Source organism: Mesoplodon bidens (genome assembly GCF_964165515.1).
Source record: "Mesoplodon bidens genome assembly, contig: HAP1_SCAFFOLD_150, whole genome shotgun sequence".
Taxonomy (NCBI): Eukaryota; Metazoa; Chordata; class Mammalia; order Artiodactyla; family Ziphiidae; genus Mesoplodon; species Mesoplodon bidens.
In genome coordinates, this window is record NW_027672498.1 from 194,548 (window position 1) to 209,944 (window position 15,397).

Sequence of the window (15,397 nt, forward strand, 5' to 3'; positions counted from 1 at the left end):
CCGCAGCCCACGCCCGCCGCCTGGGCCTCTGCTCCTGCCCGAGGGCTCGCTGCAGGGGAGCTGAGCGCTCTCGCGATACTCGCCGCCCGTTTTCGGTTGCGCGGGCGAGTAGAGCTTCGGCCCGCGCCCTCGCGCGGTGGTCCCCTTGCCCCGGGGCCCGTTGGTCAGTCCGCCGCACTCTCACCTCCCATTGCCACTGGTCTCTGCTTTGCAGACTTTGGGGGCCTACTCTGGTTGCTTTTTTGTTTTCCCCAAGCACATTTTGACCAAGAGGTGTCCAAGGGAAAATTCCTCCAGGACACCAAGACTTGCGAAATTGTATTCGGTATAAAATGCTGTTGAAAGGCTCTGAAATTAGAAGACTGCACAGGCATTAAAGCCCTCCTTCGGTGCACGGGGAGGGCCTGGGGCCTTCAGGTCCACCCAAAGGTTTTACGCTCCACCAGCCCCTAGGAGAAGCCTCTCTCGAAGAACCTGGACGGTTGCTGACAGAAGCCCTGCCCCCGGGGAGCTAAAAACTCCACCAGGCAATTGTCCCGGCCAAGTGAGAAGAGTGGGGTGTAGACTCCTTAAGGGATTGGCCCGGGGTCAGCGGTGAGGGAGGGAGCGAAGTGGTGAGTCACTGCAGGCCGGCTGAGAACGCGGCGTGTCGGGAGGGCCCTCGCCTTTGTCACCGCTTCTCTGAGCTCCGAGTGAGTTGGGAAACTGGAGCCCGGAGCCAAGTTCTTGGACAATCCAGGCCCCGCCGCCACGCGGGGCCGTGGGCTGGGGGCGGGGAGGCAGCGCTGCTCGCGACCCTCTGCCGCTGCCCGCTGGAAAATGAGCCGCCCCGCCCGTCTGGAGAAGGCTCCAAAGTCTCCCCTTTACGCGGTAGCCAGTTACTGTTTCCAGTCCCCCTTCTGCACCTAGTCAGCCTCTCCTATGCACTGACTTACTGGTTGCTTTGTGTTTACCCGGCACCTTAATATGTGTGGTCTGAGTTTCCTGTAATTCAGCATTCAGTAAGCTGAGGGCAAGGACTGTACCTCGCTCATGTTTCTTTAGGTGGTGCTTTTCTTGGCCTTGCATAGGCCTGGACCCAGAGAAGAGCTTGATATATGTATGACTGCCTGACCCACCCGTTCGTTCAAGACAACGTGCATCCTGGCCCATCCTAGTGCAAGATGCCACCTGTGGCCTCAGCTCGAAAACCCTCCTAACTCCTTTCGCTGCCTCCACTCTGCCCCCTACTGTCTGCTCTCCATCTGACCAACCCAGTGAGGTCTGTGAAATGTTGTCACGTGAGTCCTCTGCTTAAACCCACGGGAGGTGTCCTCGTCACACTTAGAATAAAACCAAATTCCTAACCATAGCCTACAAGGTCCCATGTGAGGGGGTGCCTCACCATGATCAGCACACTGGCCTTCAACATTCCCCTGCAGCACTGCAAGCCTCCCTCCAGCCAGATCCTTGACCCCCAGATCTGATGGCCATCATCCTTTTAGCGCTCAGGTCTCAGCTCGGATGTCCCCTCGTGGAAGAGAATTTTCATGATCCCCTTCACCAAAGCAGGGCATTTTCTATTCTTTTACCCTGGATTAGGAATGTTCTTGTTTGTCTATTTGTTGATTGTTTATTATCTGCCCCAGCCCCCTTATGGAGTATAAGCTCCAGAAGGGCACAGGCCTTGTCTAGCTTGTTCACTCAGGCACATATATAGGCATTCAGCAAAGATTTGTTGAATGAATGACCAAACCTTTATGAGAGCGAGGGGTGGTGGTGAAAGAGTGCAGAAGCATGGAATGAGCAGCTGACGGCCCTGCCCATCATCAGACCACTGGGATTGTACACAGCTAGAGGCAGGCAGGTTGGAGTGGAGTTGGGGGGAAACAGACCCCTTGGTCACCATTAATGGTGCTCCATTCTGATTCTGATCTGATGAACCACAGCCCCAAATAATTCCCCACTCACACCCGCTTCCTTCCCTCACTTTTTTTCTCCCCATCCCTAGCAATGGCCACATCTTATTCTGTCCAGACCTAAGGCTCAGTCCTTGGGTCTCTCTTTTTCAACTACACTGCCTGCCCTTCTCTTTCGCTCTCAAGGCTTTGAGTAGCGTCTTTACCCTGAGAAAGGACGCTAAACCTGTAGCTCAAGACCAGGGCTTTCTCCTGAGCTTCAGACCCTAGTCCAGCAGCTTCTTAGCGTCTCCACATGAAACTCTCATGGACGTCGCAAGCTCAACATGTCTAGAGGTGAGTTCTTGAGTTCCCCCCACAAACGTGCTCCACCATGGTCTTCCCTAGCTCCATGTCTTAATTGCTCAGGCCACAGTCACTCCTGTCTTTCTCTCAAACTCCATCTTCAATCCATCTACAAATCCTGTTTTGCCTTCAAATTGTATCTAGCAATCTACATCTCTCATCATCTCCATTGTTGCCACTCTGGCCCCATGCACTTTTATCTTCTTCCCTTTGCCCCCATTCAGTGTATTCCCAACGTAGCCACCACACTGGTCTCGATAATGTGCAGATCAAATCCTAGCTCTCCTCTGCTCACACCCATCTGATTCTTCTCGTCTCATTCAGAGGATAAATCTAGAGTCCCACACGATTTGCCTCTGATTTGTTTGAGCTCATCTCCTGCCTCTCTCCGCTGGCTCTGTTTCAGCCATAATGGGCTCCTTTTTGAGTGTTTCCTCTTCCAGTCACACCGTCTCCCCTATATTCACATGGCTCACGCCTCTGCTTCCTTCAAGCTTTGCTCAGCCCAGTGAGTCCGTCTCTCACCAGTCTATTTAAATTTTCAATACTCCCCCCCCTCCCAGACACTCTATTTCTTCCCTGCATTTTTCCCATAGCATTTATCACCTCCGAAAGTAATAAATAATTTGTTATTCAGTTTCTTGTCTGTATCTTTCCATGTGAAGAATCAGTTTGCTGATCACCAAAGACTTGTGTTTGTTACTGGGAACTACATTTCCCAGCCATGCCCTTGCCTTTGGGGCCATGTGACTAGCTCTTGCCAATAGACGTGAAGCAGAAGTGTGACTCTGAATGAGCAGGGCAGATCTGCATGACCAAAAATACATGCAAGGACTCTCAGCTGAGCAGACAACAGACCTTTATTATGTTAACCTGCTGAGAAGTTGTGATCTGTTTGTTACAGCATTTAGCACCTCAATCACTGTACCTTGGGTACACTGGCCCACTAGCACAGAAGTTCAGTGAGGGCAAGGGCTTGTGTAGGTTTTGTTCATTTGTTTCTCCTCAGTGCCCAGAACAGAGCTTGGCATATAGTGGGTACCTAATAAATATTTGTTGAGTGAATGAATTAGTTTCCTTTTTCCACGACCAGTCATGAAAATAAGTGAATGGTTGGCAAGGAAAGGACAATGTGAAAGGAATTTTTTGTTTGTTTGCTTGTTAAACAGGTAGTAACTCTAGATTTCTACAGAAGCGCTGGCTACAGGTCATGGTCAAACTAAATGGAGCTTCCTTTAATTCTGTTCTCCCCGCTTCATCTTTCTCTTTTCTTTTTCCCGCTTTTCTGCCTTCTCCATCTCTATCCCTCTAGGTCCTCCTTCTCTCTCCCTTTCTTCTTCCACTCCTTTTTCTCCCATGGATTTTCTTCTCTTTTTATTCCCACTTAATCTAAAAAAAAAATTCACTGCCTGTTAATGTGAGCTACTGCGAGTACTCAGCCAGGATATCTACTCCAGGTTACTTAAAATATAGACGTGGGAAATAATAACGTGGGTTAAAAAATAAAGAAATATTAAATCCATGGACTCCTACTCTCCTTCTACCTTTAAGGCCCACTTCATTTCTTCTTGAAATACAGAAAAGAAGTGATGGTGGTCCAGATAATTCAGACTAACCCCCCCAACTAAGGACTACTAAAACAAAATAGACAATGTATTCCTCAAAACATCTGCTTGGAAACATCTGGTAGGTTAATAAGAGTGAAAACTATCAGGGGTAGACAGAACAGGGAGGTGATTCTAAGATTTGGGGTCCTTGTGCCCTAAGGTCCTTTGCTTTTGACAGCAACTTAAGTCCAGAGTAAGTATCACCTCGCACACATTTAGACAACTGTTATCAAAACCAAAACAAAAAACAGAAAATAACAAGTGTTGGCAAAGATGTAGTGAAATTAAAATACTTGTCCATTGTGGGTAGGAATGTAAAATGGTGCGACCACTATGGAAAACATTATGGCAGTTTCTCAAAAAATTAAACAATGACCATATAACCCAGCACTTCCACTTCTGGGTATATAACCAAAAGAATTGAAAGCAAGGACTCAAACAGATATTAAACACTCATGTTCATAGCAGCATTATTCACAATCACAAAAAGGTGGGAGGAACCCAAGCGTCCATCAACAGATGAATAGGTTTTTTTTATTGTGGTATATACACACCATGGAATATTACTCAGCCTTCAAAAGGGAGGAAATGCTACACATGCTACAACATGGATGAACCTTGACAACATTGTGCTATGTGGAATAAACCAGCAGCAAGAAACAAATAACTGATTGTATTTGTATGAGGGCATCTAGAGTAGACAAATTCTTCGAGAGTAGGAAGGGTGATTGCCAAGCAGGGGGTAGGAAGGAAGGATGGGGAATTGTTAACTGGATACACATATAGCGTCTTCAGTGTGGTAAGATGAAAAGACCTCTGGAGATTAATTGCAGAACAATGTAAATGTACTTTACTGTACACTTTAAAATGACTAAAATGGTAAACTTCATGTTAACAGAGTTTTTACCACAATTTTAAAAAATTTTAATGGTTAAGACAGTAAATTGTGCATTGTACCACAATTTTTGAAAGAAGAACAAAAATTTAACAAGACAAACTATGCAAAAACTACCAAAAGAAGGTAGGCATTATGGCAAAAAAGCATGACTGGAAGTAAAGAGGGATGATTCATAATGATGGAATGCTTCATTCACCAAGAAGACATAACAGTTCTGAATTTGTGTGTGCCTAATACACATAGCCTCAAAATATAGAAAGCAAAACCATGGACAGAATTGCAAGAAGGTAGAGACAAATCTACAAATATAGTGAAAGATGCATATATCAGTAACTCTTAAAATGAGCAGATGGAGAGCTAGTAAGAAAGAGATCTGAACAACTGGATAAGCAGACCTTACCTAATAGATATATAGAGAATACTGCACCCACAACTGCAGATCACAAATTCTTCTCCAGTCTACATGGAATGTTTATGAAAATGCTGGGCCATATAACAAGTCTCAACAAATTCAACTGCTCTAAATCATACAGAGTACATTCTCAGACAGTGATGCAATTAAGATAGAAAACAAGAAAAAAACTAAGAAAATATCTACATATTTGAAAATTCTTTCTTTCTTTCTTTCTTTTTTTTTTTGTTTGCGGTATGCCGGCCTCTCACTGTTGGGGCCTCTCCCGTGGCGGAACACAGGCTCCGGACGCGCAGGCTCAGCTGCCATGACTCATTGGCCCAGCCGCTCTGCAGCATGTGGGATCTTCCCGAACCGGGGCACGAACCCGTGCCCCCTGCATCGGCAGGCGGACGTTCACCCACTGCGCCATCAGGGAAGCCCAAGAGGTGGTTATTATGTAGTCATTAAGAACAATGAGTTTGGGAATTCCCTGGCGGTCCAGTGGTTAGAACTGTGGCGCTTTCACTGCTGAGGCCCGGGTTCAGCCCCTGTTTGGGGAACTAAGATCCCGCAAGCTGCTCGCAGCGGGCCAAAAAAAAAACAACGAGTCAATGAGATCAATCCGTAAGTACAGACATGGAAAGATGAGTACAGTACATTAGGAAAAAAAACAACATGCAGATCAATATGAGTAATATCCCAATTAGGTTAAATATCAAAATAAAGCAAAACAGAAAACCTGAATGTGTTTATATATGTATAGGAAAATTTGGAAGGCTGCAAACTGATTGTTAATAATGCAGTTACCATTCATAGTGTTGGATTATCACTTTTTTTTTTCTCATGGTACGCGGGCCTCTCACTGTTGTGGCCTCTCCCGTTGCGGAGCACAGGCTCCAGATGCGCAGGCTCAGCGGCCATGGCTCACGGGCCCAGACGCTCCGTGGCATGTGGGATTTTCCCAGACCTGGGCACGAACCCGTGTCCCCTACATTGGCAGGCAGACTCTCAACCACTGCGCCACCAGGGAAGCCCAGATTATGACTTTTTAAATTACGTACCTCTTTGTATTTTTTTTTGTCAAAGACATGTATTACTTAAATAATTTTTAAATTTTGTTTATTTATTTAATTTATTTTTTGCTGTGTTGTGTCTTCGCTGCTGGGCGCGGGCTTTCTCTAGTTGCAGCAAGCGGGAGCTACTCTTCGTTGCGGTGCGTGAACTTCTCATTGAGGTGGCTTCTCTTGGTGCGGAGCACGGACTCTAGGCACATAGGCTTCAGTCGTTGTGGCACGTGGGCTCAGTAGTTGTGGCGCACGGGCTTAGTTGCTCCGTGGCAAGCGGGATCTTCCTGGTGAAGAGCTCGAACACGTGTCCCCTGCATTGGCAGGTGGATTCTTAACCATTGCGCCACCAGGGAAGTCCGTATAATTTTTTTAAATAAGTAAAAAACATGAATAACAAAAGCAGCACTGTAGCATTAGAATTGACTTGAACAGTTAGAGGTGCTTAAATACAATTTTGTTACTTTCCTTTTATTTTTGTGACCTTAAGCTTAAAGTATGTTATTGAAATGCCATGTAGATGAAGATTTTTCAAATATATGAAAACGTAATAGGATTTCCATAACCAGTTTTTCCATATTTTAATTTTTCTTTTTATTTCCTTTTCTTTTTATTTCTTTTTAATTTTTTTTCCCATATTTTAATTTTGTATGAAGTTATTTTTAAGTACAATTCCATTTTCTACAATAATCAAGGATATAACTCCATTGTTCCAAAAGTAAATAGGTGAAGATTAGTATTTTCCACTTATAGGAAGGATATCTAATTTATTTTACTGTGACCTCAAGTTTTAAAAAAATACCAAAAGAAGCGAAGATTGATTAGAGATCTGGCAATAACAACTCCCAATTAGGGCTTCCCTGGTGGCGCAGTGGTTGAGAGTCTGCCTGCCGATGCAGGGGACACGGGTTCATGCCCCGGTCCAGGAAGATCCCACATGCCGCAGATCGGTAGGCCCGTGAGCCATGGCCGCTGAGCCTGCGCGTCCAGAGCCTGTGCTCCACAACGGGAGAGGCCACAACAGTGAGAGGCCCATATACCGGAAAAAAAACAAAAAACCATCTTCGGAATTTCCCGGTGCTCCAGTGGTTAGGACTCCATGCTCCCACTGCTGCAGGCCTGGGTTCAATCCCTGGTCAGGGAACTAAGATCCCACAAGCCACACAGTGCAGCCAAAAAATTAAATATTAAAAAAAAAGTTAAAAAAAAATCCATCTTGCTGGAATATTTTCAGAATTCAAATTATGACAACTATTGTGATTTGATTTCCATTTTAGAAAGTTAGCTCTTTAAATCAACTCACAGTGTAGAGTGAATCAGAAAGGGAGGAGATTAAGGAGACCAGTTAAGAGGTCGTAGTTTTAGTTAAGAATGAAAACTACCTGAACTAGGATAGCAGCATTAAAAAATAAGGATGGTGCAGATTCAAAAGTTGTGGGCAGTGTGAGTTGAGGGAAGGGGAGAAGTTAAGGCAGAGGACACGGAGGAGCAGTCCCTGGGGGCAGCTGCCACTTAAATGGGATCCTCTGCACGGGTTTTGTCTGCAGGTTGGTTTGTGCCCAGGCCCCAGTGTAACCAGACCGGTTGGTCACAAGTACCCCAGTATCTACTGCCTTGGAGCCTGTATTCATCTGCCCAGGCTGCCGTAACAAAATACCACAGGCTGGGTGACTTAAACAACACATACTCACTTCTCACAGTTCTGGAGGCTGAGAACTCCAAGATCAAGGTGCCGGCAGACTGGGTTGCTGGTGAAGGCCCTCTTCCTGGCTTGCAATGACTGCCTTCTTACTGTGTCCTCACATGACAGAAAGAGACTGGGAGTTCCCTGGTGGCCTAGTGGTTAGGATTCCCGGCTTTCACTACCGTGGCCCGGGTTCAGTCCCTGGTTGGGGAACTGAGATCCTGCAAGCCTCACGGTGTGGCCAAAAAGAAAAAAAAGAGAGAGAGACTGATATCTCTCTCTCTGTTCTTATAAAGCCACTAATTCCATCTGGAGGGGCCCACCCTTATGACCTTATCTAACCCTAATTACCTCTCAAAAGCCCATTCTCCAAATATAGTCACATTGGAAGTTGAGCTTCAAGGTATGAATGGGGGAGGGGGACATGAGTCCATAGCACAATGTAAAGTCCATGGAAGGAATGGGCCTCTTTACCGAGTGTGTGTGTGTGTGTGTGTGTGTATTAGATTGGATTTTTTGCCTTTTGTCTGCTATCTTCTTTCCTTCTTCCTTCCTTTATAACTGTAGTACAACTGTTTTAGTTTTGGGCATTCAGTTTGGCAATATTTAGTAAATTTTCAGCTGTGGCCCAGCTATTTCACTTCTCTGAGTGTCCATGTAAAGGAAAAACATACTCCTGTGTGTTTCCTCTTCTCTCAGTATTCTACTACAATGCTGATTCACATTTTTAAAATTAATTAATTAATTAATTAATTTTTATTTATTTTATTTTTGGCTGCGTTGGGTCTTCGTTAGCTATGCGCCGGCTTTCTTTAGTTGTGGTGAGCAGGGGTTACTCTTCATTGTGGTGCACAGACTTCTCCTTGCAGTGGCTTCTCTTGTTGTGGAGCATGGCTCTAGGTGTGCAGGCCTCAGTAATTGAGGCATGCGAGCACAGTAGTTGTGGTGCACTGGCTTAGTTGCTTCATGGCATGTGGGATCTTCCCAGAACCGGACTCAAACCTGTGTCCCCTACATTGGCAGGCAGTTTTTTTTTTTTTTTTAGAAGCAATTAGTGTATTTATTCTGGAAAAAAAAGCACTTAGATTAGAAAGCATTTGTCCTATCAAAGCCAACGCCTCTATTCATTTAGGAACTGGAGCTTATCCTCTTTTAATTAAACCCCAGCAATTCTTCATTTTCCATTCTGTATTGTCCTAGTTTGGGTTGTTATAGGAAAAATACGATAGACTGGGTGGCTTAAACAACAGAAATTTGTTTCTCACAGTCTGAAAGCTGGAAGTCCAAGATCAAGGTGATGGCAGCCTCATTTCTTGGTGAGAGCACTTCTCCCGGTTTGCAGATAGATGCCTTCTTGCTGTATCTCACATGGTGAAGAGACATTATTTCTCTCGACTCTCTTATTATAAGGGCATTAATCCGATTCATGAGGGCTGGCAGGCAGTTTTTTATTTATTTTATTTTTATTTATTTATTTATTTATTTATTTATTTTTTGCGGTACGCAGCCCTCTCACTGTTATGGCCTCTCCCGTCGCGGAGCACAGGCTCTGGACGTGCAGGCTCAGCGGCCATGGCTCACGGGCCCAGCCACTCTGCGGTATGTGGGATCTTCCCGGACTGGGGCAGGAACCCGTGTCCCCTGCATAGGCAGGTGGACTCCCAACCACTGCGCCACCAGAGAAGACCTGGCAGGCGGTTTTTAACCACTGTGCCACCAGGGAAGATCCTGATTCACTTTTTTCCCCCAATGCACATATTATTTATTTATTTATTTATTTATTTATTTATTTATTTATTTTTGGCTGCATTGGATCTTTGTTGCTGCATGCGGCTCTCTCTAGTTGTGGTGAACAGGGGCTACTCTTCATTGCAGTGCGCAGGCTTCTCACTGCAGTCGCTTCTCTTCTTGCAGAGCACGGGCTCCAGGAATGCGGGCTTCAGTAGTTGTGGCACACGGGCTCTGTAGTTGCGGCTTACGGGCTCTAGAGCACAGGCTCAGTAGTTGTGGCATGCTGGCTTAGTTGCTCCACGGCATGTGGGATCTTCCCAGACCAGGTTTCAAACTCAGGTCCCCTGCATTGGCAGGCAGATTCTTAACCACTGGGCCACCAGGGAAGTCCCTCCTGATTCACTTTTGACACTAGCTGTGTGTGGGTTTTCCACACATCAGGCAGGAATTGTTAAATAAATTATAGTGTATCTATACTATGAACTGGTATTCAGCCAAAACTAAAGTAGAGCTGTATCCAATGAGGAGCAAATATATCTAGGACCACATCGTTTACCAAAAAAAAAAGCAAGTTCCTATATATAATGTAGAGTCTGGATTCATTTCTTTATTTTATTTGTTTAATATTTCTTTATTTATTTGGTTGCACTGGGTCTTAGTTTCTGCCAGCAGGCTCCTTAGTTATGGCTCACTGGCTCCTTAGTTGTGGCATGTGAACTTTTCGTTGTGGCTGTAGAAAGAGAATCAGTAGGCTTTTGCATCTGCCCTGGGGAGCACCGAGGTTGCGAGCCCAGGTGACTGATGGGGGTGCCGGGCGTGGGCTGAGGGACAGGCGGTGTTTGTATTAGATCCATCAAGCTGGAACTAACCCTCCATCCAAGAGGAGAAGCCCAGCAGGTACCGGGGCCTCCGCTGGTTCTGTGTTCTCTCCCTTCAGAAGAAGAGCTATTTGTCCGCGTACCACAAAAAAAAAAAAGGAGAGCTATTAGTAATCCTGGGGAAACCTGGGGTGTTCCCGTGTCACAGCTACTGGGTGACCAGTGTCAGCTGAGCTGCGGTCTTTGTGTGGCTCCAGCAGCTGCTGGGCCTCGGGCAGGATGTGCTGGCACCTCCCCCCGGGAGACAGCCAGTCCGGGTCCGGGGTGCACAGGAGTGATGAGAGGAGAGACCAGACCTCCCTCTGCATGTCGCCTCCTGCCGCCCTTCCCAGATCCCCTTTCCTCCTCCTCGCACGGGTGCCCTGCCCTGACTCCTCCCCTCTAACATGTTTGACTGGCGCTTACTTCTTTCCCACCCAGGAATGTGGCATCACCCCAGAAAGTGAGAACCTGACCTTGTCACCGAAAGGAGCTATTGACCAGTCGTCCTGCACGGGGACGCCTCTCTCCTCCACAATTTCCTCCCCAGAAGGTACATGATGGTGGGTGGGAACAACTGCAGGTCCTTCCCCGTCAGCCGAGTCCATAGTGCTTCTAATATTTCCTCCCGGATGGACTAGGGAGCAGCACTTTAATACCTAAGCGGCAGACAAAATAGGCCCCAGCTTGAGAGGAAGTGAGACTCGCTCCCTTGCAATGAGAGGGCGGTCTAGCGGCTGAGCTGGGGGAGAAGCAGGTATCTCACTCCCAGTCCTGCTGTCATAAGTGTTTCTTTAACATTATGACAGGGAAAAGCAAATCCCTCATCCCTGAGGTTGAGTTTGGATTTCTAAAACATAAAGGAGCCAAACCTTGGAAAACCTTCCATCTAAACCCTATTTGGTGAGGGCAAGGCTAGGCCGCTGGTGTCCTCACTGCCCGGGTGCAGTGAGAGAGCTCTGTTCCCAGTGCACTCACAGCAGCCGGGCCTGACCTCCGTGTCCTTCCTCCAATTCCTGTCTCAAAAGACGCTGCCAGCAGGAGTCTGGCCCAGTCGGTCATGTCCATGGTGTCCTCCCAGATCACCACCAACACCGTCTAATACATGTCCGGCTCCTACATCGCCCCTGGCACAGAAGAGGACAGGGAGGCTCTCCCCTGCCCCCGGGCTGCCAGCAGGACCCCATCTGAAGAAGGAGACGTAAGAGAGGAGCATAGGATCACCCTCGCCGCTCTGCTCTGCTCTGTACTCGAGTCCCAAGGAGCTCAGTCCAGGGCCTGCCAGGGAGATCGGCAAAGCACCCCAGTGCTCGGAAGGGGAGCCCTGGAACACAGGGCACCGTGTCGTTGAATCACAGACTCCCTCAGATGTGATCTTCCATGTGGCACCACTTCTGTCCTGAGGACTTGGTTTGGTTTGCTGCCAGGCGAGCTGGGTATGAGAGCCGGTAGCATCTGCACATTGACTTTTGTTGCTCCTTTGCAGGTGACGCCAGCGGCGTCTCCAGAAGGCAACTTTGCGGGCCTCGCCGCCACCGCCGAAGAGCAGGATGCAGAGGTAAGAGCAAGGTGGACGCTGGTGCCCCTCCCCGGTCAGAGGGACTGCCGGCACTGGCAGAGGAGGCAAATAGGATGGGGGCTGTTCTGGAAGAAGCCTTCGACGGTTGTGCACTTGGATCTGTTAGAGGCAGGCTGCAGGCACAGGGACTGTCCGGTTAGCAGAGGGCGCTGGTCTCAGTGTAATAGGCGTGGGGTGAGTTCCAGAGGGAAGTCTTCCAGGCCAGACCCTTGAGAGGGTGTTTGTCCTCCAATTCACTTAGTATTTACCTGGCACAGGCATCTCACATCTTCCTGGCACTGGGGGACACAAAGACCGAGTGACATGGCTTTTGCCTGCCCACGCCCCCAATCCAACCATCCCACCCATCCCGGAGCTCCAACTGATGGAGGAATCAGAGTTATAACTCAGCGTGAGAAGTGCTCTGACGGAGGTGTGGCCGAAGTATATGGAATGCCCAGCTCCCAGTGGGGACTCTACAACTTTCTCTTGAGCCAGATGTTCTCAAAGGAGTATCTGGATGGGATTGGGGATCCTAAAGGGTTTCTGAAAGTTTTATGATCTCACGGTTTGCTTTTTCATTTGACAACTTTTATTTCCACCTGAGAGAAACAGTGTGAGCTAAACTATTACCAAGGCTATTCCTGACAGTCCCACGGTCCCTCTGTAAGGTGCCTCAGACCTGGTACCCCTGGAACGTGCCTCAGACCTGGTCCATATGGGCCGATCCTGCCTCGCCAAGCAAAATCTGCCTCTGCTGGGCCTCCCAGCCATCTCACATGGACAGGAAATGTATGGATACCATGAGGGTGATTAGTTCTGTCTCTGACAATCAGTAGACTCATTTCACTGCTTTATGGACTCACAGTGCCTTCCTTCTGTCCTAGGGAAATGATGTTCTAGAAGAAGAGGCCGGATCACCCACACAAGAAGATGGTAAAAGACCTGGTCTTTTGCTCCCTTTTATTATATTTCTTTCCCCGGTATTCTCTGAAGGGTAGAGAAAGGGGCACTGGTGTGACTTGGTGGCACTGCTCAAGGGTGTGGCTTTGGGGAAAGGTCGTCTTCTTGATGGAATATCAAACCAAGCAGGGTATCTAAGGACCTCAGCAGCCTTCCTGGCTCTTTCTGGGCCTCTGAGCCAAGGCTGCAGAAGATACATGGAGTTCTCCATCTACGTTGAGTAGATCCTGAAGCTTCTTGGGCAACTACCATCACCTTCCTTCCTGCTTCAGCTTCTCAGCTGAGTCTCACAGAACTGCTCTAGCAGCCCCAAAGTTCATCTGCAGCAGGAGAACAGCTTCCTCCCCTTGGGGGATCGGACTGTTAGGCAGTAGGTTTTCCTGCTTTAGTGAAGAAAACGGCTGATATTACAGTAGCAGAAGGATGACAGCCCTGGCGGCACAGCAAAGGTGAGGTGAAGAGACGTTAGCAGCTCAGCGTGCACTAGTGTTTGTAGGCTATTGGAACGAGTCTCTTTACCATCGTTCAGGCCTCAAGTAGATATTTTTTTTTTAATTGGAAGAGTTGGTTTACAATGTTGTGTTAGTTTCTGCTGTACAGCCACGTGAATCAATTATACATATACATATATCCACTCTTTTTTAGATTCTTTGCCCATATAGGCCATTACAGGGTACTGAGTAGAGTCCCCTGTGCTCTACAGCAGGTCCTTATTAGTTATCTATTTTATATATAGTAGTGTGTATATGTCAATCCCAATCTCCCAATTTATCCCTCCCCTCCCTTGCCCCCCGCCATAACCATAAGTTTGTTTTCTACACCTGTGACTCTATTTCTGTTTTGTAAATAAGGACAATCATATCTTCAGTCGAAAGAATTTTGTTTCTAGTAAGCCGAGAAGCGAAGGAACGACCTACATATAGAGCAAGGAAGTGGCGGGGGGGAGGGGAGGCGAGCTGGGAATCCCACCTGGGATTGTAATACCAGGCGTCCCAGGAACCGGTGTCTCTTCCGTCTGGTCCTCTGAGGTGCCTCCACAGAAGGGCATCCTCCAGAGCAAACCTGGATCGCAGCCTGGATGCAGATGTCATGCTAGTCGCTTCTGCTTTGGCCATGGCAGTTGCTTGGTGGGTGGTGTGGTGTGCAGGGGGTGCGCATGTGCACATGGCCACTCTCTCCTGGCCAAGTAGTGCCGGAGGAGGGGTGGTCGCCCAGGCTGTGCCTCTGCCGCAGGCACACGCCAACCAAGCCGGGGTTGGGCCCTACCTCCCCTCGGTTGATGTCTTCAGGGCGCAAGGCTCCGAGTTCTCCATTGTGATTGTCGTCCCCAGTAGAATATTTGCTTCTAAAAGGCACAGGGCAGTACGTGGTTTCCGCCTGACATTCCATATGTGGTTTCCACCTGACATGCTGTACACAGTAGATGTATGTTTCTTCCTCTCCCTTTCACCAAGGAAAAAAAAACCGGGTGGGGGGCTTGAAAAAATAACATCTAAAACTGTCCCCTTCTCATCTTACACGACTGTAGGTTTCTGGTCAGCCCCTTAAAACATACTCAGAATAGCAAATTAAGTCTCAAAGAAAATAAATCATAATTTTGCAAGTGATGCGATTCTTTGATTTGAGGTGCAAAATTACGGGACCAAAGAGCTTTAATTGCCATTTTATGTATTAGTCATTTCGCAGAGCCTTGTTGTCATAAACACACCGCACGTGCACCGACAGACACAGGCCGGAGCCTTGGATCACTTCCACCGTGGCTCTCCTAGCTCTTCCAGCCTGGTTTAGCTCTGCTCTGGGCCCGGGTGTGTGTCCGAATCCCACAACCTCCCCAGCGCCTGATTTCCCAGGAACGAAGGCTGGAAAGGGGCCAGTTAAGGAAACAGAGCAGAACAGAGCTAGAACACAAACGTACCCACACAGTTTCCTTTATTGTCCACTCTCCCCACTTAATTATTGTCTTTTTTTTAACATATGATTTGATGTTTTTTGTCTCCATCCTTAAGATTTTTATTTTAAGGACAGCAAAGCAGAGAAAAACACAGCCAGGTCCTCTCTAACTGCCTTAACTCCGTTACAGGCCAGAGGACATTCGCATTTCTAGGTATGGAGTGTGACAATAACAATGACTTTGACATTGCCAGCATGAAAGCACTGGACAATAAGCTGTGCTCTGCGGTCTGCTTACCCGGTGAGTGGCAGTCTGCTGAACATGAACTTGGTGGGAGATGCTCCCCTGCTCACACCCCTTCTCTCACCCTGGGACACCCATCTCCTGCCCTGCAGTTCCTGCAAGAAGGCATGGGCTTTGTTAAGGTGCTGGGAGCCAGTTGCTGAAAGGAAGTGAGGCGGCCTCGGGAGAGTCCTTGGGCAAAGAGCGACTCTGCTCTAAAGGAAT

At 47.6% G+C, this 15,397-nt stretch overlaps 1 protein-coding gene across 1 annotated transcript in view; it reads left to right on the top strand.

Moving 5' to 3' along the window:
- LOC308610107 (E3 ubiquitin ligase RNF157-like) overlaps positions 1–15,397 on the top strand; it is a gene marked incomplete at both ends in the record, with an annotated part of 314,581 nt that overhangs the window by 151,062 nt on the left and 148,122 nt on the right. The window contains 2 exon segments of the mRNA XM_081259359.1: positions 10,920–11,031; positions 11,507–11,574. Of these exon segments, the coding sequence (XP_081115485.1) occupies positions 10,920–11,031; positions 11,507–11,574 (180 nt within the window).